The sequence below is a fragment of the Mytilus californianus genome, unplaced genomic scaffold, assembly GCF_021869535.1.
Source record: "Mytilus californianus isolate M0D057914Y unplaced genomic scaffold, xbMytCali1.0.p SCAF_8, whole genome shotgun sequence".
Lineage (NCBI taxonomy): Eukaryota > Metazoa > Mollusca > Bivalvia > Mytilida > Mytilidae > Mytilus > Mytilus californianus.
In genome coordinates, this window is record NW_026262734.1 from 65,033,301 (window position 1) to 65,059,996 (window position 26,696).

A 26,696-nucleotide genomic window follows, 5' to 3' on the forward strand; every position below is an offset into this window, starting at 1 on the left:
ATTGATTGATTGTTGGTTGCTTTACGCCGCATTAGCACAACAAGGCTATATCGCGGCGAGAGCTAATTCGAATATTTTTTACAATTTAAAGCATATTCTTAAAATCAGACAAAAGGTCCTTCAATAAACTAAAATTCTAGATTAAAGCAAATTGATTATTTACAAATAAAAATGAACATTAAGATAACGTGATAAAATTTAAAATCGTTTTAAATATAATAACATTTTTATATTTTAGAATATATTCCAACTTCTTTTAAAAATGAAACAATGTTTGTAAATGAAACATTATTAAATAACTCATACATATTATTGACATTGAAATGCTTCTTACGAATATCAGCAAAGTCAATACAATTGATTAAAACATGTTTAATAGTATACTTGCAGTTACAAGGTATACATTGTGGTTCTACTTCATTTTTTAAAAGATATTCGTGTGTTATTCTAGTATGACCAATACGACATCTAGAAATAACACACTGATCTTTTCTGCACATAAAATTATTGAAAGGTTTACATAAATTAGGTTTAATTTCATGTAATTTATTACCATCTTTTTTACTCCATTCATTTTTCAGTATATTAAAAACATATTCTCTAATATAAGATTTAAAATCGGTATATGGTATATCACAGTTAGATAAAGGGTCAGCCAGGGCATTCTTTGCCTCAAGGTCTACAGCTGTGTTTCCAAGGATTCCAACATGACTCGGCACCCATAGAAATAATATTTCTTTAAGAAGAATTTTTAAATTCCTCATTACATATAAAATTTTGAGAATTGTTGGGTTTTTAATTTTAGTATTTTGTATAGCTTGTAAGCATGAAAGTGAATCAGAACATATAATAAATTTGGATTTATCTGAAGAAGCAATAAATTTCAAAGCCAAAACTATTGCTTCTGCTTCAGCAGTAAAGATCGATGCATCAGATGGCAAACGGAGAGTTGCAGCTCTGTCCCTGAAGACAGCAGCAGATGCAACTCTGTCACCATCTTTTGATTAAAGCTTAGAATACATGGTCACATAAAGTGTTTAATAAAATTTTAAAAAATGTTTCTTTTTCAGTGAAGTTTACATCTTTTCTGACAAAAAAGACTGTTGAAATTTAAAGTGTTATACCATAAGCATGATAAAGTACATTTAGAGAATAAACACTGTCATTTATAGTATAAGAATAATTTAATTCCAGACAGTTTAATTCTTTGAAGTAAAACCATAATATAATAATTTACTTCAGAAATAAGTGTCTCACCAAGTCTTAAATGAATTATGACTTTGCAGAAAATATAAACTTTTACAAAATCACTTTCCAGAACCAAAGTTCCTAAATATAGAAGGGTGGATCAAAAACTTGTCTCTAACTCCCATTTTTTCTCAAAGAGAAACTTGTTTGTTTAGTGAGAACAGAAGACAATATTCAAATATTTTTGATTCCTACATTGAAAATTTTAACTTTGGAAATGTGAATGAGACCTGTCTTGGATAGGCAAGTGACAACAGCCCAGTTTAAAGGTAAAAAAAATGGATACTTCCAAAAAATTAATTACAGTTTGGAATCTCTTTTTCTTGTTTGTAACATGACTAACTGCCTTTTCATCAACATTGTATTATCATTAAATGAGAAAGATGCTTCAGTGGCTGAGTGGTCTTATAAGTATTTCATCTTCTGTATCACTATAAAAATAAGAAGATGTGGTGTGATTGCCAATGAGACAACTCTCTAGCCTGTCCACACCAAGGTTGTACGTTCGAACACAGAATGCGGTAGGTGGCACTTGGTGGGTCTTGACTCCAAACTCAATTTCAATAGACTAGGATTGTCAGTTTTCCTACCTAAGGGGTTGTAGTTCTCTCCACTTACTCTGGCTCCCTCCACCAATAAAAACTGACTGCCACAGTATAGTCAGTAATGCTGAAAGTGGCGTTAAACACCAATAATCAATCATCATTAGCTGAGTTCTGTCTGCTATTGTATGAGTCTCTGTGAAGAAAGTTGTTCTTCAGGGTCTCTATATCTGGCAAAAAGAAAACATTGATTAAGTTGAGGTTTTTTAAACGATCGCAAAAATTAAAAAAATTTTGGTCGTATATTGGTATCACGTCCTCTTCGTCGTCGTCGTCGTCAGCATCGTCCGAAGACAGATGGTTTCGGGATAATAACTTTAGTATAAGAAATTGAAATCAATTAAATTTTTACGCAACGTTTATAACCACTAAAGGAAGGTTGGGATTGATTTTTGGGGTTATGGTCCCAACTGTTTAGGAATTAAGGGCCAAAAAAGGGACCCAAATAAGCATTTTTGTAGTTTCCAGACAATAACTTATGTTAAAGTGTATGAATCTCTCTGAAATTATACCACAAGTTTCCATACTACAAAGGGATGGTTAGGATTGACTTTGGAGGGTTGTGGCTCAAACACTTCAGGAATTAGGGGCAAAAAAAGGGGAAAAACAAGGGTTTTTCTGGTTAAAGGACAATTGAGACAATTTAAAAGCAGTGTAAGGGAGGTAATCCAAATCTATTTACTGAACAGTGTTTGATTACCTCCCTTACACTGCTTGTAAATTATGTATTAAGAAATGATGATTGTCTTGAGGCGATTAGCTGTCAATTTATTTTTAGCAGTTACTGTTAATTAATATTAATTTTAGCCATGACATTTTATATTTTAAAACTTTTATGATGTATTTAAATGGGTAATGATGGTTGCAAACTCCAGTAGAAATTTGAATTGAGATACTGACCATATCTTGAGGGAAAGATTGTTTTTTTGGAATAAGGGAAAGGGGGGAGGTGAAAAAAATTGGAGGGGGGACAATTTTTCTCATTTCAGATTTCAGAAATTAAAAGAAAATTTCTTCAAATATTTTTTTTTTGGGGGTTAATATTCAACAGCATAGTGTATTGCACAAACACAAAAAACCGGGGTAAAATTAAATTTTTTTTGGGGGGGGGGGTCAATTCGCAACAGCATAGTGTATTGCACAAAAGTAAAAATTGAATATAAATTCAAATCATATAACCAATTTGAAGTTCTTTGACTACAAATATTCTGTGTCAGAAACCTATTATGTGTCAAAAATTTAATTACAATCCAAATTCAGACCTGTATCAAGTGTGAATATTGTGTCCATTTTGGCCCCAACTTTTCAGGGTTGGACATCTGCAGTCGTATCCAGCTGCGCTATGCGAAGCAATTTATTTTTTTCTGCATCAGTATCATTTTTCTGTGCTGACTAATATCAAGAATCATATGTATTTGAAAAAAATGTAAGTAACTGGTTGTAATTGCAGTCTTTTCCTTTTTCTGATGTTTGTGTAATTTGTTGAAAATTAATCTGTATAAAATTAGATAGTACATGTAACTTGGGATATAATGAGGACCTATTTCCAAACGAGACCAATTTATTAGAAGAATATAACGCATCAATACCTGAAAAACTGAATTCCACATGATTGCACAATCCTGTGATTTACATCAGAATTCAAACCACAAAGCCATTCCGTCTCTCTTCAAATTCTATATGTAAAATCTCTTAATTGCATTACAATAGCTCAATAGTCTTTAAGTGATCATATAAAGCATACTAATTAGTACAAGTTTTGTTGTTTTACTAATTAGTATGAAAGAAATCAGAGTGGGTCTACGTAATTTTGTTGTCTTTAGAAAAAGAAATTATTTATAATAATATTGTCTTTCTCTTTTCTTTCTTTTTGACATCAAGGTTTTTTTTGTGTCTCAAATGTGATTATTTAACAATATACACACAATTCAAAAGTAAAAAATCAAAAAAAAAAATCTTGTTAATTGCATAATTTTCTGGCTCATTGGGAATATGCAATTAAGAGGAAATTACCATGAACTCAGGTAAATTTAGCTTCATGAATGAGTGTTGATGTTTTCACATATTTTGCTTATATATTGTAAAACTTTCTTCAGTTCAATAAATTCATTTGGTAGGAATTATTTTTGATGCAATTCATGATAAATTTCACCTAACTATTGAAAGAAAATAAGATTATTAACAAAAATGTTATAAATATAAAGTAGTCAGAAATGTGTCTTTTATATATAGAAATGTCAACCTTGATCAAGAAATTGTGACATAGGAGAAGATAAAAAGTCTAGTTTGCATAAGTTACTAAATTGTTTGAACTGTCAACAAGAGATAATTGGGGCTCCATTATAGGGGTTATCTCCCTTTGAGAAGCAGGTGCTTGTTTATATAGGATAAATAAGAAAAGTGGAAGTGCATTGACAAAAGTGAAGTCGTGAAGGAAGGACTTACATTATGTAATGTTGTAAGGTAAAAAAAACTGACATTAGATCATGTGACTTCCTCTCTCACCTGGTGTACCCTCCTCACAATTTAAAACTTGACTCGAATTTCAGACCGAAAGTTTAATTCAGTGGATACCTGTGCATTGTATAAGTGTAATCTGGAGTAACAGATTTACAGCTTTATAAGGACTTAAATGATGTAAAGGTTAAATTACAGTGTTATATTGCTGGTCGGACAGGTATTAACTTTGATACCAATTTAGGATCTAATTGACAGCACCTTAGGGAATTCTCCAAAGGGAATATACATACCTAGGGGGTGTATCTCAGATAAAGTGTGTGGCTAAATACATTAAGTGTGCAATTACTCATCAAGGACAATTTTTAGTTTGTCACAACTTTTTTTGGACCGTAATTTATTGGAACATATGTTTGTCATTGTGCATAAGGTAACGTAGTAATTTGTCATAGTCAGAATTCCTAATGAAATATTTCATGTTGGCTTAATTTGGAAATTGAATAACAAACTTGTTTTGGGAATTTTACATCATTTTGATGGATGATTTTGTAAGTTGATTTCTAAGTTGAACTATTTCTGAAATGAGTTCCAGACCAAAAATTCTTACTTCCACTTCTCGTCTCACTGGAACACGGACACCAAAATCTCCAACCTCACCAACGCCTGGGGAGGCCACAAAACGTTCACAGTTTGGGTCTGTAACATCAAAGACTTCAGTAAAGGATGGGACTAAAACAAGGAAACTTTCTGATGATAAATCCAGCTCTAGCTCTGTTAGATCTTCAAATAGTTCTATTGAGACAGCAGAACTTCACATTTCTGAGGAAAAACCTAATATCCCCAAAAAACGGACTAGTTTTCGTGAAACAGAACAAAAACCTAAAGAAACCAGCCCTGAAGACAAGTCATCATCTTTCTTAATTAAGAAAAGGAATAGTCTTAGAAAGACTGAAGGAACGGGTGAACGGTCTTATATTCCTAGAAAATCCAATAGCTTTAAAGCAGAAGATATTACTAGTACTGCAGAAAAATTTCGAAGTGCTTCTTCAGCTCGTAAAACAAGTATTGAGAGCTCAATTAAAACTGAATCAAATATCCCCAGTAGAAAGAAAGTCAATGAAATTCACAGTGAAACGATATTATCAAATCAATCCAGTGTGACTCACACATCTTCTAATGATATTAATGGTAAAAGTGATGCACATTCAAATATTATTGTTTCTAATACTAAAGCTGAGTCAGACACTGAGAAGCTTTCGTCTGAAACAAACGTTTCCTCCATTGTTACATCTGGTCATGTAGAAATTCAGACTCGGCGTAAACAAATGGACGACCTGCCGACGGAATCATGTCTGTCAGACAAACCAAAAGTTTTTATGCAGGTGGGTAGAACTTGGTGTTGTATTTTTGCTTCAATATTTTTTAAAGATTCTTGTTAGAGCAATACATAAAGCACACCTGCCTTAATCAATAAACTGCAGCTAAAGGGAAATTGATAGGTGTAGTGAATTGATTGTATTTTCTCTTTGTTCTGCTTTAATTTAATGCTAGCTTCTGAGGCTTCTTTATATCAAGATGCAGAGGTTAGACAATGAAGGAGACATTCATTTCTAAACTTGCTTGAGTAGTAGAGTTATCTATTGTGCATGATTTTTTATGAAAAATGAAAAGGCTATTTGTTTATATTTGGTCATTGATTTCCTTCTCATAAGATTATACATGTAAGCATTCTTAATCTTACACATATCCTAATCTGTTTTACAGATTAACATAATTAAACTTAGGATAAGCTTATGATTTTATTGAGGGGCTTAACGATATGAAACTGTATAAGATGTAGGATGCATTACATTTACACCCTCCCCCCCCCCCCCCCCCCCCCCCATTATATAGCATAAATCTCCTTCCATGAAGCCTCTTTTTAATGTTAGTTTTAATTCAATTACTTAGTAAACAGCATTTAGTATTAATTACACTCTTAAGCTAACGTTGTATTCTTTTTTGTAAGGTTTGCCTTATTAGAAAGGGGCTACTGTAGTCCTTAAATGGTTTTAAACAAAGAACAATTTATACTGTTAACCGTTGTGTATTAATCATTGAAAGAAACATGAAAGAATTCATGTGAACTACGACAAATTGAAATACAAATGTTGTTGATTTGACTATAATAAAGTGATTTAGTATAAATTTGCATTTTTCACCTTAAAATATGCAAAAAATATCAGAAATTTGATACACATAGTTTAAACAATTGACATTTATAGTAGATCTGAGTGGAGTGGTTTGTTGACATACCAAAATAGTTATATTTGACATAAACACAATAACAATTTGTTGTACTATTTCATCAATTTGGATGTGTATGAAATATATATATGGGTGGGGTTCAGGTAAAGATTAGTTCATATTTTTGTCTCAATTGGAGCAGTGGACAACAGGCTGTTTGTCAGAAACTTAGTGATTACTTACAATATAAAAAGTAATCATAAGGAAAACATTTGAAGGTTGTTATATTACCTTAGTTGAAAATTGGTTGATAATTAGATGAATAAAAATTAAATATGGGCTTAAGAAGGCTTTTATTAGTAGTGAATTAGTTGCAGTTCAGATGGCCAGATGGACTTAATCACTCCCTTCGAGGCTACTAGCAACAAGTGCTTCGGTATTTGCATGCTTCAAAATTATGATATATTTTGTCCGCAAATTTCCAGTTAATGAATTATGTTATTGAAACAGTAGTAGATGAAACTCAATCAGGTAGAGTTGTTCTTATATGGTTTAATCACTTTGGTTTTTATGCCCCACCTAGGGGCATTATGTTTTTCGGTCGTTTGTCCGTCCGTCTGTCCCGCTTCAGGTTAAAGTTTTTGGTCAAGGTAGTTTTTGATGAAATTGAAGTCCAATCAACTTGAAACTTAGTACACATGTTCCTTATGATATGATCTTTCCAATTTTAATGCCAATTTAGAGTTTTGACCCCAATTTCACGATCCACAGAACATAGAAAATGATAGTGCGAGTGGGGCATCCGTGTACTTTGGACACATTCTTGTTTTTGTGTCCTTTAAAATATTTGATATTTTTGGAGTTTCAAACGTTCAGGTCAGGCCCGAAATTTAGTAGCCTGGGGCCCTCATTGAATAGGCCCCTGAATGCTGATCTTTTTCTCGTTAACCTATCGAACCTGGGTATTCTAATAACATACATGTATGTTATGTGCAGGCAAATCATATACTAGTCATTACTGTCCAATTCAGGAATATGATTACTGTACATTAAGAAATTATTGCGAGGTTTTAATTAATGCTAATAATTCGACTGGGTGAGTATTCCAATAATAAGAAGTCACATTCTAATATCTGATACATATCTGTAATTCTGTATGCAGCTTTTCCTTAAAAACCTCACATTTTCACAAGTAATAAATGCACGCAATAATTTCTGAATTTACAGTAACTGTCTCCAATTATTCCAGTGATGAGGATCAGAGTATGGGAGATATCACCCAGTATATATGGACATTGTTCTTTCCAAAAATGTAGAATTTATGTAGAAGATAAGAAAATTTGTCATTCCTAATGGTTTTGACAATTAGTGCAGAGGGCAATGTTACATTGGACGATAAAAGATGTAAGAAAAATAAAAACACACAAAGAAAGGTTTAATCCTCTAAAGTAAATTAATAACTGTGACATGTATCCTATTTCAGGTATTGTTCTCTCAAAGTTCTTCTTTGTTACTCATTTAAATTTTCTTTACAAAATCCATGGAGATTTTTGTTTGGGTCAGATTTCATTTCAACAATTACAATAAAGCAAGTTGAAAAGATAATGTGTGGTAATGGGGGCGAAAAGTAACTGATATAAAGAGATGACTAAAAGTCTTAGGTTATCACCATTCAGTAATGACATAATATATGTAATTTTTCACAGTATTGTGTAGTTTTCTCATACTTTGAAGTGTCAGAATTAGAATTCAATTATTATAATTTAAACCTGTAACAAATACATTGAATCACTAAACAGAAAATAAACCAAAATGATGATATTTTCTTTTTTCTGCATGCTTCCAACAAAGCCTTTGGTCTATTGACTATGTGTCCACTCACTCACAGGTCCCTATTGTTTATTCCTTGTTCTTATCTAGAACCTAAATTGGAAAAGAGGGGAATGTAAGATGTGTGTTTAAGTGCCAGTCTTAAATGTAAGAATCAGGCAATTTTAAAAAAATCAAAAGATGGCAGAAAAAAACCCACCGACTTAACCATCCTATTTTGAAGTTACCCTCATCCTGAGTTAGAAATGGTAGGTCTTTCGTTTCTGTGTGTCTGGTAATTCGAGAAATCTCTAGGTAACTTTCAACCAAATTATATCTTTAATTACCAGAACAGGAAAAGGAAACAAATGTTATATTAGTGCACCATTATACAATTTGAACATAAATTAATGTCAACTTGAGTGGGTTTTTGTTTTGTCATGTTTTTACCACTGCCTGATTCTTAGACAGATTGGCACTGAATAATAAAGACAACAATCCCAAAAAAATACTGAGAAATAACATCAAAGAATCGTTTATTGCTGTATCTCATTTTGAGAGTTACTTGAAAGTTCTCAACAAAGATCCTAAGTCAGGCAAGAGAGAAAGTGTTTTGTTTTGTAGTATCATAATATATACCAACCCTTCTGCACAACTTATTACTTACAACACCTTATATGAAGTATAAATTAATGCCCACCTGCTCAAATGCATGTGTGGTCTTTGTTTGTTTGTTTTTTATTGACAAATATGATACCCTACCTGTTATATCAGTTGATTATACTTTTAAGTGACTCAATAAATGTTATAGTATAGTTATTATGTTTACATTTGACATGTAAAATGAATAAAGGGTACTTCAGTTAAATATCAAGTGGTGGAAAATTGAATTTAAAAACAATCATAAATTTAGTTAACAGAACAAATCGTAGTGTTTAAAGAGATTTGTTATCATTTAAAGACCCATGGGGATATGAAACAGGGTTATTTATATTGATACTGCCATTCAGAAAAGGAAAGGGGTCCTTTGGAAACTAAAAAAATGGGATAATTGGGGTAGGTAGTCAAAAGTAGGAGTTATTAATCAGGGGAAAATTTTAAAGTCAAAGAAAACTCAAACTACAATGTACTATTATAATAATTTGACTTTTGAATAGACGTCTGAAAAAGCTACCAGGACTCTAGGTCATAAAACTTTACTGACAGTACTCCGGGTACAAATTTTGTGCTCGAAACACCAAATCCCTTATTATGATTGGTTGATTTCTGAGTCTAAAAAGTATGATATTTCTGCTCAAAATTTTGATGAAGTCACAGATATTTAAAAAAAAAAATAGCAAAAATAAACTCATAGTATACAGCTCAGATTCCCAAGTCATTAGCTTGAATGTAAACCAAAACTAGCAGTCAGATAGCTCAACTAAGGTAGTTGTGTGTTTTATCAATTTTGTTGAGGAACTTTAGAAGAAAACAAAGCTGCTGAGGCAGTGCTAGAGATAACCTAAATCTTTCAAAAATATATAGAAACTCAAATACCATAGCTTAGCTTAAAAATCCAAAGAATGAAACCATTTATGGTACATGAGTAAATTTTTGCATTGTATTAGCCAAACACAGGTCCCTTTCATCATATTCCACAGAAGCAGACAGTTTACAAAATATTTCTCATCTCACTGCTTTAACATTTAACAGAAGTTTTGTGTTGGGTTGTAATGGAATATTGGTTCTTTTTAATTGCAATTTTGCATTGTTGGAGCTCCACCCGAAGATTCACGATGGGTCTATTCCTTTTCTCCTAGACGGAAGCAGTTTCATTTCTAGTACAAACAATACACATCTGTCAACATATCTGTTTCCTGACTGTAAGTCTTTGTGTACATAATCTATATATCCTTATCTCTCTGAGCAGGTGACTAACATTTCTCATGAAATATGTGTACAAATCTTGGCACTCTGCACCAAAACGTCTTTGATCTAGATTATGATATATTATCATCTATACACTTAACATCTTCCTGATGTACTTGTGAAGTCTGGGCGTCATCTTATTGCTTTTTAAAAAAATATATATATTTTTGTGAATTTTTGATAAAAAAAAGGCGTCTGTTGAGGTTTTTGGTAAATGTCAATCATTGTTGATAGTTTATGGAATATTAATTATTGTTCATTAATTTTGTGGGGGAGGAGTGTGGAGCGTTACAGACATGGATGAACTGGTAAGATTCTCATCAGTTTGTTCTCAGTTAGAAATTACTTCCTTGTTTATAATAACTCTTTAAATCTTTTAATTACAAACGTTAACATAACAACAAATGTTAGAAACTAAATTTTCTTTTAATTCTTTTCTATGTTGAGAAGTTATGAACAAGATTAATATGCACACATTTATATATGTGTATATTATGTAAATAGTGTTCCTGTGCATTTGTGTAAGATTGCTTATTTTGAATGCTTCTTGCATAATGTCCAGTGACAAATATTTGATGCAAATTATGAATGAAAACATTTTTTTATGTGAAGATTTCATTGTGTACCATGTGGTTGGACACCCCCTCCCCCTTTTCAAAATGGCTGTATCCGTCCCTATAAGCATACCCCTTCCCAGTATTCAAGCTATGTAGAGATATGGAAACATACCAGACATGTAATAAGGAGATTAATTGACCAAATCACAAATCTGCAGTCTGCACTTACTTTACCCTATTAAAAATAATAAATAACCTGTATGCATGTATGTATGTAACTGGCACACTTCACATGTTCAAACCAGTAATAATCCTTATGAACACAGCAGGAGGTTTTAATTTGTAAATAAATATTTCACTGTGAGGGCAAAGAGGGTAGAAACAGGCATTTATAAAACATTGTTGTCATTAATTCTCTGGTTGAAGATTTTTTGTTTGAATTATATTGTTTTACTTTTGAGAGGTCAGCGAATTGAAAGTTTGAAAGGTCAGAAGAATGAAAATTTGAGTCTCATACTTGTAAAATCATCAACATTGTGCAACTTGAATAGTCAGGTAAATAGATTAAAATGTAAAACTTTATATATATTTATTTAATTATTTAAAAGGATAAGAAGTCAGTACAATAAAAGTCTGATATTTTTGGCATCAATTACCAATGAATATATAGACTTTTAGGCTTGAATGTATTATAAGGCTTCTTAGGACAGGAGTACAGAAGTTGCCAGTCATTGTATGCATTGATGAGAATGCACTTTGTGTATAACATCTGTTGTAAAACAGATTGTTTGGAATGCTTATTCATTATACTACAGATGTTGTACAGTAATGAGTTACCTTTGTCTATGATGCTGTTTATGATTGCATTGGAATCAATATGAATTGATCTATGACTTTTTAACACAGTGTCATAATAACTCATATTGAAATTATTTTCTATTATTTGTGTTGTTTGGTTGCTGTCTTATCGATATATACCCCATGCCTCCTCTCTATTCATATTTTTCATTGGCTTGAACAATTTTGTACCAAAAATTAACCAGATTGTTTTCCAATACCAGGCCTTAATGAAAGGCTACTAATTTATTTTTGACCTTTCAAAGACTAGACGATGTGACGCAGATAGTCCTAAGATTGGGTAGTCCCGCACATTGCTGGTGGGTTCAACTCTAATCTTAATTGACTAAGATTGTCAGTTTTCCTGCTGAAGGCTGGTGGTTCTCTCCTGCCACTGAGGCTGGCTTCCTCCACCAATAAAAACTGATCCCCATGATATAGCTAATAGTGCTGAAAGTGGTGTTAATCACCAACAATCAATCATCAATCAAACCTACGATGGGGTAGGTCTCTTTCTGTAAGTCTGGATGAATGACCCAATGTCGTGAAGAAAAAGCATATAAAGAGTTCAGTAGAATTAAAGGAATCGCAGACCTCAGCAAGATGACCACTGTGTACCCTTTACACTTTATCCATAATTTTAACACCTAGACTTCTAGTTGCTGAAGGTGCTATATAAATTTCATCAAATTTACACCCAGATATTTGATTTTAAGATTTTAAGCAAGTTTTTGAGCTACCACATATAACATGAATATTCTGCAGCTGTTCTAAGCTTTGATTTCCTGTCAGTTGAATCTTCTTTTTTAACAAAAATTTGAGATAATGAGTCTGCTATTAAATTTTGGAATATTTTCAAAACCAAGAAATATTTATTACATAAAATGAAAGCATGAAAGATTATTTTGATATTTAATGAAAGCTCTGCAATGTATCATGATTCAGCTTCCAAGATTGCATCATGGCAGCATAGATAAATTACAGAGCTGAAGCTATTTGTTAAAAATAAGAAAAAAAAAGAATGCAGTCATAGGGAATTGTGCAGTTTTTGTTAGAATTAAGGATACCGGTAATATGAATGATTAACTGAAACTGTCTTTTTTTATATATTATAACATGTAGTTAGGGGGAAAAAGGGGGAGTAAATAACACAGTAAATATACTTTAGTAAATGTAAAAGCCGAGACTAGTTAGAATCCTTAATATATATAATAAGAAAAGGCTGTAGTACTAAAATGTTATGGTCTGTCTGACTAGTTCCAACTTGAAACTTAAAATTGGGTTGTTGTCTAAATGACATAGATTTGTATACCCACATCTCCTTCTAGTCATGGAAAAGTAAAAGAAATGTTTCTTTCAGACAAGTTGACCACATATAAGATCATGAAGATCAGGTAGTTTCCCAAGAAAATGTAATTGTTTTCACCTGTCTAGCACCTGTTTATTGTTTGTTTGTACATGTTCTAACATGTAACATAATAATGTTACTTGTCATACAGGTTGTTTTTATGATAATTTATGGTCCTAAATTAAACTGACCACATGAAGATCTTATAGGGTCTTAAATTCTAAGGAAAGCAAGCCATGTTGTCAGTCTTCATGCTTAATGACAGGCCCAGCAGCCCAGGCTTGTAAAATTGTTTTCAGGCAGCCCAGGCTTGTAAAATTGCTTTCGGGTCTGTAAAAATCATCTCTACATGCCAACAGAACCTAACTAAAATTTTCAAAAAATTTAAGCTCCAGGCCTGTAGATTAAAGCTCTGGAACTGTAGATTTAAGCTCCAGGCCTGTAGATTTAAGCTCCGGACCTTTGGATTTAAGCTCCGGACCTTTAGATTTAAGATCCGGGCATGTAGATTTAAGCTCCGGGCCTGTAGATTTAAGCTCCGGGCCTTTAGATTTAAGCTCCGGGCCTGTAGATTTAAAAGTTTATCGTGAAGACTGTGTTATTTGACTTGGTGGAGTTTGAGATGATGGACTTTTATGGTACTGATACCTAAGATGACTGTATGGAAAACAATATTAAATAAATGAAAAAGTAACCTTCCAGTCCTTTTTCAAGCACTTCAATACGAAAAAGGAGGATGACAACATAATTTAATCGCAATTATCAGGGGTGTAAGTACCAGCTTTCTGGTAAGCTAGGGATGTTTAGGTTCTCATTAAGTCAGTAATATGGTTCAAAAGAACACTTTTTTCCTGAGTTCTAGTATGATATTCTTGAATGGGGATGCAACACATGCCAGGTTTTAAGCAGCCTACATTATAAAATTACAATAACCTAACCCTTTTGAACATCCAGTGAATTTTTATACGACCGCAAAAAAATTTTTGTGGTCGTATATTGGTATGACGTTGGCGTCGTCGTCGTCGTCGTCGTCGTCGTTGTCGTCGTCGTCGTCGTCCGGCGTCGTCCGAAGACACATTGGTTTTCGCACTCTAACTTTAGTTTAAGTAAATGGATCTTTATGAAATTTTACCACAAGGTTCAATACCACAAAAGGAAGGTTGGGATTGATTTTGGGGGTTATGGTAATAACAGTAAAGGAATTAGGGGCCAAAAATAAGCATTTTTGTAACTTCCAGACATAACTTGTGTGTTAGTGTATGGATCTCTCTGACATTGTACCACAAGGTTCCATATCACTAAAGGAATGCTGGGATTGATTTTGGGGGTAATTGCCTCCAAATTTTAGGAATTAGGGGCCAAAAAAGGGGCAAAAAACAAGCATTTTTCTAGTTTCATGACAATAACTTGTGTGTAAGTGTATGGATCTTTCTGAAATTGTACTACAAGGTTCCATATCACAAAGGGAAAGCTGGGTTTGAGTTTGGGGGTAATTGCCCTAAACGTTTAGGAATTTGGGGCCAAAAAGGGGCCAAAAAACACATTTTTTTCTAGTTTCCAGACAATAACTTGTGTTCAAGTGTATGGATCTCTCTGAAATTGTACTGCAAGGTACCATACCACAAAGGGAAGGCTGGGATTGAGTTTGGGGGTGATGAATCATAATGGGGGTTCAAAAAATTTTGGGGGGGGATTTATTTTTTTTTCCTTTTTTTTATTTTTTTCCTTTTTTGTTTCTTTTAAAATTTTCCATTTTAAGTTGGTTATTTCTGATTTATATTTAAAATCAAGTAATAATGATATGGTAGGAGATACACACCAAACAGGATGTGTAAATTATTATATAATAAGTATTGTGCAATAGCAAGAAATTTTCAATTGCACAGTATTGCACAATAGCAAGAAATCTTCAATTGCACAGTATTGCGCAATAGCAAGAAATCTTCAATTGCACAGTATTGCGCAATAGCAAGAAATATCCAATAGCACAATATTGCGCAATAGCAAGAAATTGTCAATTGTACAGTATTGCGCAATAGCAAGAAATATTTAATAGCACAGGATTGTGCAAAAGAAGATACTTCCTATAAATTGCTTATTTCTTGACCAATTTCAATGGGGTTTTATTCTTGATTTCATGGGGTTCTTTAATATGCTGAATCTAACCGTGTATTTAGTTTTTGGATTTTGGGCCCCGTTTTTAAATTGGTCCACATTGAGGTCCAAAGGGTCCAAAATTAAAATTTGTTTGATTTCATCAAAAATTGAATTATTGGGGTTCTTTGATATGCCGAATCTAACTGTGTATTTAGATTCTTAAATTTTGGTTCCGTTTTCAAATTGGTCTACATTAAGGTCCAAAGGGTCCAAAATTAAACTTAGTTTGATTTTAACAAAAATTGAATTCTTAGGGTTCTTTGATATGCTGAATCTAAACATGTATTTAGATTTTTTATTATGGGCCCAGTTTTCAAGTTGGTCCAAATCGGGGTCCAAAATTAAACTTTGTTTGATTTCAACAAAAATTGAATATATGGGGTTCTTTGATATGCTGAATCTAACCATGTATTTAGTTTTGGATTTTTGGGCCCCGTTATCAACTTTGTCCACATTGAGGTCAAAAGGGTCCAAAATTAAACTTTGTTTGATTTCATCAAAAATTGAGTTATTGGGGTTCTTTGATATGCCGAATCTAACCGTGTATTTAGATTCTTAATTTTTGGTTCCGTTTTCAAATTGGTCTACATTAAGGTTCAAAGGGTCCAAAATTAAACTTAGTTTGATTTTAACAAAAATTGAATTCTTAGGGTTCTTTGATATGCTGAATCTAAACATGTATTTAGATTTTTGATTATGGGCCCAGTTTTCAAGTTGGTCCAAATCGGGGTCCAAAATTAAACTTTGTTTGATTTCAACAAAAATTGAATATATGGGGTTCTTTGATATGCTGAATCTAACCATGTATTTAGATTTTTGATTTTTGGGCCCCGTTATCAACTTTGTCCACATTGAGGTCAAAAGGGTCCAAAATTAAACTTTGTTTGATTTCATCAAAAATTGAATTCTTGGGGTTCTTTGATATGCTGAATCTAACCATGTATTTAGATTTTGGATATTGGACCATAATAGGTGAATGTCCAATTTAAAATTTTTAAGTTCTTAGACCACATTCAATCTGTGTTAGAAACCTATGCTGTGTCAAATATTTAATCACAATCCAAATCCATAGCTGTATCAAGCTTGAATGTTGTGTCCATACTTCCCCCAACTGTTCAGGGTTCGACCTCTGCGGTCGTATCAAGCTGCGCCCTGCGGAGCATTTTATTTTTAACTTATATCTATTTCTATATCTGTTTTATTACAGTTTACTTGCCCAGAGCAGCCTGGTTATGTTGGATTTGCCAATCTTCCCAACCAAGTTCATCGTAAATCTGTCAAGAAAGGCTTTGAGTTCACTCTTATGGTAGTTGGTAAGTACAACATGTATATTGAAATTTAGTAGATGATAAAATAGAACATGTATTTACCTTTACAAGGTTGTGAAATGTTGATGTATCATTTAATTCATTATTTGAATAAAGAAATCAAAGCCAAATATTTGATGATGATACAAATAAAATTTTCAATTTGAAACCCTGGGGATAAGAGCACTGCAAAATAAATAAAAATCGATATTGGGTATACTCCTGAGACAGCAACCAACATATGTCTATAGAGTTCACCATAAAGCCTTAAGAAATAAGTAGTCTGAGCTTTACAATATAATTGAAACTGACATGATTCCTCAATAAAATTAAGAATGAAAACAGGGAATGTGTCAAAGAAAACAGCTCAAGGCCGCGAATGGGTCTTCAACACAGCGAGAAAATCCTGCACCCAGAGGCAGGCTTTCAGCTGGCCCCTAAACAAAAATGTATACTGGTTCAGAGAAAATGGACCTCACACTTAACTCCGAAACATATAAATGAACCAAAATTAAAAAACATACGAGACTAACAAAGGCCAGAGGTTCCTGACTTGGGACAGGTGCAACAATGCGGTGGGGTTAAACATGTTTTGTGAGATCTCTACCCTCCCCCTATACTTCTAGCCAATGTGGAATAAACAAACACACAGCAATAAGCACAGTAAAACTCAGTATAAAAGACATCCGAGTCCGATGTTAGAATAGGTAACAGAAGAAACTAAGCAAAATGACAATGATCAACATAAATTAACAATGTATACAGTCATGAGAGTATAAAACCTGTTTTACAGGAGTTTTAGAAATATAGATTCCACCTCTGCATCAAGTGTACGTGTTACCATATTTCTCCACTCGAGACAGTTCAATTTTAAAATTTAAAACGCGAGGCTTGCCAAGCTTTTTAAATATTTAAAATTTAACTGTTGAGAGTGGAGAAATATCATAATACACAAGATATAGTGGTGGAATCTGTTTCTCTAATGATTTTAAGACGATATCTAAACAAGTTTATCCTTCCTCTTCAAGGATTTGCAGTAAGTTGTGTTCTTTATATGTGATTTCATCAGACATCAACACCTTTTTTCATGACGTCACAATAGAAAATTCAGAAGAAATCAAGAAAATTGGACGTCATAATTGGAATTTCGCCCAATCATTTGACAAGAACAAAGTTTTCTCTAAGAGATGAGAAATATATTTCTCGCACCGATCAAGACATGTGAAAATAGCATGAAAATTAGAGAAGAGAAATTATACAAGTTTCTGGCAACAGGCTATATTGGATTTTATAATACTGGATGTCTATGAACTTTGCTTGTTCAACAATACTCGGTCAAATCATTAGTTATATAAACTAGATCTCACTTGTATATAAATCATTATAGGAGTAAAAAACTAATTTGTTTATACAGTAAATTGTAATTTATTTGTATTAGAGGTGTTTTACAAGCTAACAGGTGACATGAAATCTTTGAGCATGGAAGGTTTGAAACAGAATATATAATTATTTAACATGTTGACTAATGATTATATTATACAAACAAGATATATGTCTTTGTTTGTTTTGGGTAAACATGTCCATGTCACTAACCAAGTTTGTTTGCTGTGGTCAAACTTAAATTACATACATTTAGGTTAGTAGCTTTGTTTTTGAAGTGGTACAATGCTGATCAGTAGTTGGTCCCTCTCATAAATCTGATAACATTTAATGTTATAACAATGAAATGCATGGACTTATATGAAAATGAGGAGATGTGTTATGATTGCCAATGAGACAACTCTCCACCAGAGTTCAAATGAAGTGATAGCAAGCAATTATAGGCCACTGTATGCCCTACAACAATGAGAATAAACGAATACTCTATAGTCGGCTATAAAAGGCCACGACATGAAAAAATGAAACAATTCAAATGAGAATGGGGTGGTGTTAATAGATATAAGAAGATGTGGTATGAGTGCCAATGAGACAACTCTCCATCCAAGTCAAAATTTATAAAAGTAAACCATTATAGGTCAAAGTACGGTCTTAAACACGGAGCCTTGGCTCACACCGAACTGCAAGCTATAAAGGGCCCCAAAAATTACTAGTGTAAAACCATTCAAACGGGAGAACCAACAGTCTAATCTATATAAAAAACGAGAAACGAGAAACACTTATGAACCACATCAACAAACGACAACTACTGAACATCAGATTCCTGACTTAGGACAGGTGCAAACAATTGCAGCTGGTTTAAATGTTTTAATAGTACCAAACCTTCACCCTTATATGAAACAATAGTGTAACATCACAACATAAAAAGACACACTATAAAATATCAATTGAAATGGCTTAACTCAATCAAAAGACATATTAACACCAGTGAATATACACTGAACAAATAAATTTGATCTATGATACAATGTAAATACAAAATAGATAAACTATGGGAAGAATAATTAAAGTAACATGTTATACCGCTGTGAAATGTAAAACAATTTAAGAAAAACAATATGCTTGAACAAAAATATCAGCCATTTGCAATTACTTTAAACACAGGTAAATGAAAATAATTTTGTTGTTAGTTATACGTGTACAGTTCAAATGGAGAAAGGAAATATTTTTACATGTTTGTAAGCACTCAACTCTCCCCCTAACATGTTATCTCCTTACTTCTGATTCCTTTCCTCACTACTACTTGAAAGTTTACAGAAATAGATAAACACATAACAAAGATGAATAAAAGTAGATTTGGATTCCTCAAAAATAAAATTACTCCCACAGTAATCTAGAAATCATACCCCACTCTGTAGGAGTGGGAGCTACACTATATTGGATCACTATTTCATTTGTCTGTCTGTCTTTGTCCTGTCTATCGGTCTATCATCTGTCTGTCTATCCATTTTTTTGTCGAATATTTTTGTCACAATTCTCAGGGACTACCGAACAGAATGACTTCATAAATGGTGAACAGCTTGACATTGAAAAGTTGTTAGGTGTGAGTGTACTTTTTTTATCTGTCAGAGACATCCAATTCCTGTTTCCCCCTTCCCTATACTTCTGATTTATGACCTGGATTAATGCTTAGCAGGTCAAGTGTTGTTTGCAATATCATTTCTACTGAAATTGATAAAAAGATTTGAAAAAAAAAACAGTTTGACCTTTTATTTATCTTAACTTTCTAAAAAAAAATGTGTTTTAATCTTTTTCAGGTGAATCAGGCCTTGGAAAGTCAACACTAGTCAATAGTTTATTTCTAACAGATTTATATCCTGAAAGACAGATACATTCAGCAGCAGGTATAGAAATACTTTAAGTGTCAGTGCAAAATATTGTACAGGCACACACTTATAGAATGTGTTGTCTTGCATTTCTACATGTCAGTGCAAAATATTGTACAGGCACACACTTATAGAATGTGTTGTCTTGCATTTCTACATGTCAGTGCAAAATATTGTACAGGTATAGAAATACTTTACATGTCATTGCAAAATATTGTGCAGACGCACATTTATAGAATGTGTTGTCTTGTATTTCTTATCTTATGAGGAGTATGATAGGAAACACTTTTAGTATAAAGTTGTAAAATATAAGTAAAAATATTTTCGCTAAAGGAACACACATCATGAGTAATAATAAAAAGAATCAGAAAGAAAGAAAAAAATAAAACCAAATTAATAACAAGAGTCATTGAATAACTGGCCATTTAGTTTGTCTGCTGCTCTGACAGAAGTAGCATTAAGCTTCTTTGAAAGAGAAAAGTTTTTTACCACAAGAAGTTAATTCTTGCTAGCAAGCAATAAAATTATATAATACTCAACAAAACTCTTTTTTCCTATCACTGAAGAAAAATTATAGTAAAACTTTTGTAGTAGAAGTTCTGGATGTATTCCAGTAGTAATTAGGGAAGTAAATAACGATTTTGTCAAAATAAGAATAAAGGTTACCATGACAATATAACAACAACTAGGGAAATTGATGTATGTCACAGACTTGCAAGGAATTGAAATTCTTTTCCATAATAATATTTAGAATAGCTTGGCCTTATGTTTATTCTTCTGTCCACTTAATAATGGTCAGCTGGTCAATACATCAATGAGATTGATTAGCTCGTTACTTTTTATATACAAATTATCATTAGTAATAAAAATAATCCATATGTTAGTACTAAGTTGACCGATAAATAAGAATGCAAATCTTACATGATATTTATTTTTTTATGCCCCCGCCGTAGCGGAGGGGGCAATAAGTTTTACCCTTGTCCGTCTGTATGTCCCAAAATTGGTTTCTGTTCTCTAAATTTAGTTTGCCTCAACCAAATGTTATGAAACTTAAACTCAATGCTTATTACCACAAAACACAGATCAAATTTGAATTTTGGTGACGTCACTTTTACCGTTCTAGAGTATGCCCCTTTACAAATGTCCCAAAATTGGTTTCCGTTCTCTAACTTCAGTTTGCCTCAACCAAATGTTATGACACTAATACATAATGCTTATTACCACAAAACACAGATCAACTTGAATTTTGATGGCGTCACTTTTACCGTTCTAGAGTTATGCCCCTTTACAAATGGAAAAATTGCTAAATTTTTCGTTTCCGTTTATTAATTTTAGTTTGCCTCAACCAAATGTTATGACACTAATACACAATGCTTATTACCACAAAACACAGATCAATTTGGATTTGGGTAGCGTCACTTTTACCCCTCTTGAGTTATGTCCCTTTATAACGTTATATGCAAGCGGGGGCATCATCTGTGTCCCATGGACACATTCTCCATTTATTTAATTATTATATGGCTCAAAGTTAGGATTTAGAACAAAAGGTGCATTACTGTACCGTATATTTTCTATTTAAAATTTTACTTAAAATGCCACAATGATTAAATATTCAGTTATATAGAACATTGTAAATAATATGATAAGTTACAATTATGAAATGAGCCTCTTCCGGTAGAAATTGATGTAACTTCAAATCAAACTCATACCATTTTTTGCCGTGTATAGTACGCATTGGGTATTTTTGTGGATACATTTTTTTTATTACTTGGTTTCATGCTTTTGCAAAAGTTTGTACATATTTGCTTTACCTATCCCCACGAAATCCATTGCAATTGGTAATCAATAATTAATAATGAATTCACAGTAGTTTCTCAGCAGTACGATTGTAATTATCTATATATTTTTAGAAAGCTCACACAGTTTGAAAGTACATTTAGTACTGTAAAATGTTTAAACATAGTACTTTACAATTCATTGTTTTACTTTTATTTCTTTATTTTTTTATAGAGAAAATCAAGCAGACAGTAAAGATAGATGCTTCTACAGTAGAAATAGAAGAACGAGGAGTGAAACTGAGGCTGACTGTTGTAGATACTCCAGGCTTTGGAGACTCATTAAATTCTGTAGATTGGTAGGAAACATTTATTGTATCTATACCAGTTCTCATAGTTGCAGAAAGATTGATAAGTTTTTATACTGAGACCAGATTGAAAATTAAGAGAGCAAATTATTTTTTTTTCTTGATCATTTTACAAAGTTAGATTGCACAGGACTTCTAAAAACAATTGGCCTTTTCGGAATCTAAAGGACTATGGGTAATCTCATTGTTTGTACACCAAAATGATAATAATGTTATGTCATTGGTTGAATTTCCATTGTTAAGTACGTTTTAAACCAATCACAACTATTTGGTGTACGCTTTTAAAATATTACCCAGAATGCATTACATTCTGAAATGGAGAATTGCCTGAAGACTATCATTGGGCAATGGAGCCACTTAAGATTAGAGAACACCCTCTGAAATGTTACATGGGTCATCTGCTATTGAATTAAAACATTTGCAAAAGAATTGTTGCTCCATGAATAGTTTCAAAATTCAATACCGAAGAATTTAAATATTAATTCAAAAGTTTAATTCTAATGAGAATGTTTTTGATATTTCCTGGTTTTACTGAAATACCAAAATATTCTAAAAGTAGAAATAAAGAAGACTCCCACTAAGCACAGAAAATAATTTTTGCAATAAAAAAAGTTTCCAGCAAATATATAAATGCTTGCACTACTATGTTGCTGAGATAGAACTAATCCAAGAAAATGTACTGAACTTCTTATGTTCGATATATAATTCTGAATTTATCTTAAAAGCTAGATCATAGCCTGATACACTGTTAACCAGCAATGGTATTGAGCTAGTACAAGTCAAAGTAAATAGGACTAGTCATGAAAAAAGTCTATAGCTAGAGCATATTGGTAAAAAAATACCAAGCAACAATGAAATAATACTATTCCTTATACAATTTCTACAAACAGGTTGAATTTTATACATTGATTGTCACAGAAATGGCACATGTACATAGCATTTTTTGGGGAAAATAAAAGTATTTGTATAATGCTGACAATGAAATCTGAATATTAAGAAACAATAATTTGATAATTTGTATTCCAGTTTTAAACCTATCATCCAATATGTTGATGATCAGTTTGAGAGGTATCTACAAGACGAGAGTGGACTTAACAGACGACACATCATTGATAATAGGGTCCATTGTTGTTTCTACTTCATCAACCCCTCAGGTCATGGGTAAGTAACACATATGTTAAGCTTTTGATTACTAATTAAACTACATGTATCCTTGGATAATTGGTTCCATATATTTTCTGTTTTTTTTAAATTTTCTGGTTAACTCATTTGTAAAACATGAATTATCTTAAATATGGATACAAATAAAGTCTTGCTTTTTTGCAGTAATTAAACTACTGCAGTTATATTCATTATATTACCAATGTTGTGGTGTACTAGTTTGGAATTTTTCTTAATTTAAAAAAGCATGAAATAATGTATTTTTTTTTAAATAGGTTATATGTTATACAATTGTAACATTATGTAAATAAAAAAATATGAAAATATGACCTGTGACAGACAAAATGTCAAATTAGATGCCACAAATGTAATAAATCTTCTTTTGCTACTTAGATGTTTAAATATTGATTATAGAAGGATTTTTCTGTTTTAAAGAAAACCAGGCACAAATTTACTGCTTGGAAGCACGAGGGAAATTACAGTATATATATCTGTAAGAAATTAAGTTTTCTCTATGATTTTTGCTTCCGCTGTTTCATCATGTGTGGAAAGAAAAATCCTATATCTGACCTGACTGCCCCTGAAATTACATCGTTTGCTCAATAATATACAATAACTTCGATTTCATTATTCAATCAATGTCTTAATTAACCTTTCTGACAATGTATACATACATAAAAGTATAATTAAAGAAAGGTCATGAAATAAATGTGTTATGTTCAAAGGAATGAAAAAAATAGCTGTATTGATAGTTTAATTGATAGTGATAGGTACATAATTATGATGCGTTAATTAGATAAAGTCTATGATAGGTAGATAAATAAGGCAAAAGGAGTTATGACCCTACTTGTAAAATCTATAAGCACATTAGACCAGCTTTGTCACAAAGCAAGCAGAGTTATTTCCCTTTATACAAAAATTAAAGAATTCCTTCAGGAGAAAATGAGTTGCTTCCCTTTTTATACGACCGCAAAAAAATTTTTGTGGTCGTATATTGGTATGACGTTGGCGTCGTCGTCGTCGTCGTCCGGCGTCGTCGTCCGGCGTCGTCGTCCGAATACACATTAGTTTTCGCACTCTAACTTTAGTTTAAGTGAATGGATCTCATTGAAATTTTACCATAAGGTTCAATACCACAAAAGGAAGGTGGGGATTGATTTTGGGGGTTATGGTACTAACAGTTAAGGAATTAGGGGCCAAAAGGGGCCAAAAATAAGCATTTTTGTAACTTCCAGACATAACTTGTGTGTAAGTGTATGGATCTCTCTGACATTGTACCACAAGGTTCCATATCACAAAGGGAATGCTGGGATTGATTTTGGGGGTAATTGTCTCCAAATTTTAGGAATTAGGGGCCAAAAAGGGGCAAAAAACAAGCATTTTTCTAGTTTCATGACAATAACTTGTTTGTAAGTGTATGGATCTTTATGAAATTGTACTACAAGGTTCCATATCACAAAGGGAATACTGGGATTGATTTTTGGGGTAATTTCCTCCAAATATTAGGAATTAGGGGCCAAAAAGGGGCAAAAAACAAGCATTTTTCTAGTTTCATGACAATAACTTGTTTGTAAGTGTATGGATCTTTATGAAATTGTACTACAAGGTTCCATATCACAAAGGGAAGGCTGGGATTGATTTTGGGGGTTTTCCCTCAAAATTTTAGTAATTAGGGGCCATAAAAGGGCAAAAAAAACATGCATTTTTCTAGTTTCATGACAATAACTTGTTTGTAAGTGTATGGATCTTTATGAAATTGTACTACAAGGTTCCATATCACAAAGGGAATACTGGGATTGATTTTTGGGGTAATTTCCTCCAAATATTAGGAATTAGGGGCCAAAAAGGGGCAAAAAACAAGCATTTTTCTAGTTTCATGACAATAACTTGTTTGTAAGTGTATGGATCTTTATGAAATTGTACTACAAGGTTCCATATCACAAAGGGAAGGCTGGGATTGATTTTGGGGGTTTTCCCTCAAAATTTTAGTAATTAGGGGCCATAAAAGGGCAAAAAAAACATGCATTTTTCTAGTTTCAGGACAATAACTTGTGTGTAAGTGTATGGATCTTTATGAAATTGTACTGCAAGGTTCCATATCACAAAGGGAAAGCTGGAATTGAGTTTGGGGGTAATTGCCCTAAACGTTTAGGAATTTGGGGCCAAAAAACAAGCATTTTTCTAGTTTCCAGACAATAACTTGTGTTCAAGTGTATGAATCTCTCTGAAATTGTACTGCAAGGTACCATACCACAAAGGGAAAGCTGGGATTGAGTTTGGGGGCGATGAATCATAAGGGGGTTCAAAAAATTGGGGGGGGGATTTTTTTTTTCCTTTTTTTTCTTTAACATTTTCCATTTTAAATTGGTTATTTCTGATTTATATATAAAAGCAAATAATAATGATATGGTTTGAATAGGCATACATGTGAACCTCCCGACGGGAGTACAATAATCCCGTTTTCAGGGGTCTCCTCCCCCACTCCCGTTGAAAAAATCCTGTGTATGAAATTTTTCATGAATGAAAAATTTCTGCCCAACATAACATCTCAGGCATCTGGTGTAACTGACATTACCTGAAGTTATATTTTAACTGTAAATCAATTAACATGCATAATTATATGGCTTCACTTGTCAGCTTGGGTGTCAAACATACTGGTAAGCAACGATTTTTACCTCAGGCTAACTGCCGTTGTGTAACAAAAACTGTGTATTTATTGGGTTACTTCCCTTGATTTATCCTGTTTTAAGTTACTTTCCTTTTAATAATGAAAATTTTTAAAAGAATATAAATAAAATATAAATTGAACAAATAATCATAAAAGGATGGTTATTAAATGATTTTAAATGTCTTAGGACAAATAAAAAAATAATAATTTGAAAATTATTTGAGGATTCTATACTTCCTTTTAAGGCTTAAATTGAAATTTATATAATAACTATGACCCAAAATTTACAGATAGAATGAATTTCTGAGTTTGCAAATAAAAACTATTTGCAAGAGAAAAAAAAAAAAAATAAAAACTATTTGCAGACAGCTAAACAAATGTTCCGGTTGCAATGATTGTTTTATAGAATATGAAGTAAAAAATTTAAAGAACATACTGGAAAAAAACAATGTTAGATTGAACATGTAGAATATAAAGATGGAGAAACTTTATAAGTACAAGGGTACTATAAACATAATAAATTGGTTGGAAAGTTGAAGAAAACACACTTTAAAAGACCATTTTTACAGCACACGGTTACATTTACAACAAAATTAATGTCGATTAAAAACCTCCTGATCTGAGTCCTAATCTCCTGACCAAAATTTCCCAATCTCCTGATCTGAGTTTCACAGTCCATCACATGTATGAATAGGTAAATTGAAAATTTTTAAGTTCTTAGACCACTTTCATTCTGTGTCAGAAACCTATGCTGTGTCAAATATTTAATTACAATCCAAATTCAGTGCTGTATCAAGCTTGAATGTTGTGTCCATACTTGCCCCAACTGTTCAGGGTTCGACCTCTGCGGTTGTATCAAGCTGCGCCCCAGCGGAGCATTTTATTTTATCATTTAATTTGTTTCTGGTATATGAATTATATTCTTTAATTTTTGTATCGTGAATGAATAGCATTGCACATTTTAAGTATACAACTGTTTCAGGGAAAAATTTGTTAATGTCGACT

At 32.5% G+C, this 26,696-nt stretch overlaps 1 protein-coding gene and 1 long non-coding RNA gene across 9 annotated transcripts in view; one reads left to right on the plus strand and one right to left on the minus strand.

Annotated features, from left to right (window-relative positions):
- LOC127710653 (septin-2B-like) overlaps window positions 1–26,696 on the plus strand; it is a 154,851-nt gene that overhangs the window by 114,302 nt on the left and 13,853 nt on the right. For 3 of the 8 annotated variants that reach the window (XM_052216608.1, XM_052216610.1, XM_052216607.1), the window contains 4 exons: window positions 16,357–16,462; window positions 19,651–19,737; window positions 21,730–21,853; window positions 22,889–23,023. In XM_052216608.1, coding sequence (XP_052072568.1) covers window positions 16,357–16,462; window positions 19,651–19,737; window positions 21,730–21,853; window positions 22,889–23,023 — 452 coding nt within the window. Of the gene's footprint in view, window positions 1–4,360; window positions 5,690–10,324; window positions 10,559–16,356; window positions 16,463–19,650; window positions 19,738–21,729; window positions 21,854–22,888; window positions 23,024–26,696 lie in introns of those variants that run through there. The other 5 variants (XM_052216604.1, XM_052216603.1, XM_052216606.1 and 2 more) reach the window with 5 other exon arrangements.
- Window positions 25,329–26,583, minus strand: LOC127710667 (uncharacterized). The gene is made up of 2 exons (XR_007986261.1): window positions 26,534–26,583; window positions 25,329–26,424 (listed from the first exon to the last, which is right to left on the minus strand). It is a non-coding gene; the product is annotated as an uncharacterized LOC127710667 (long non-coding RNA).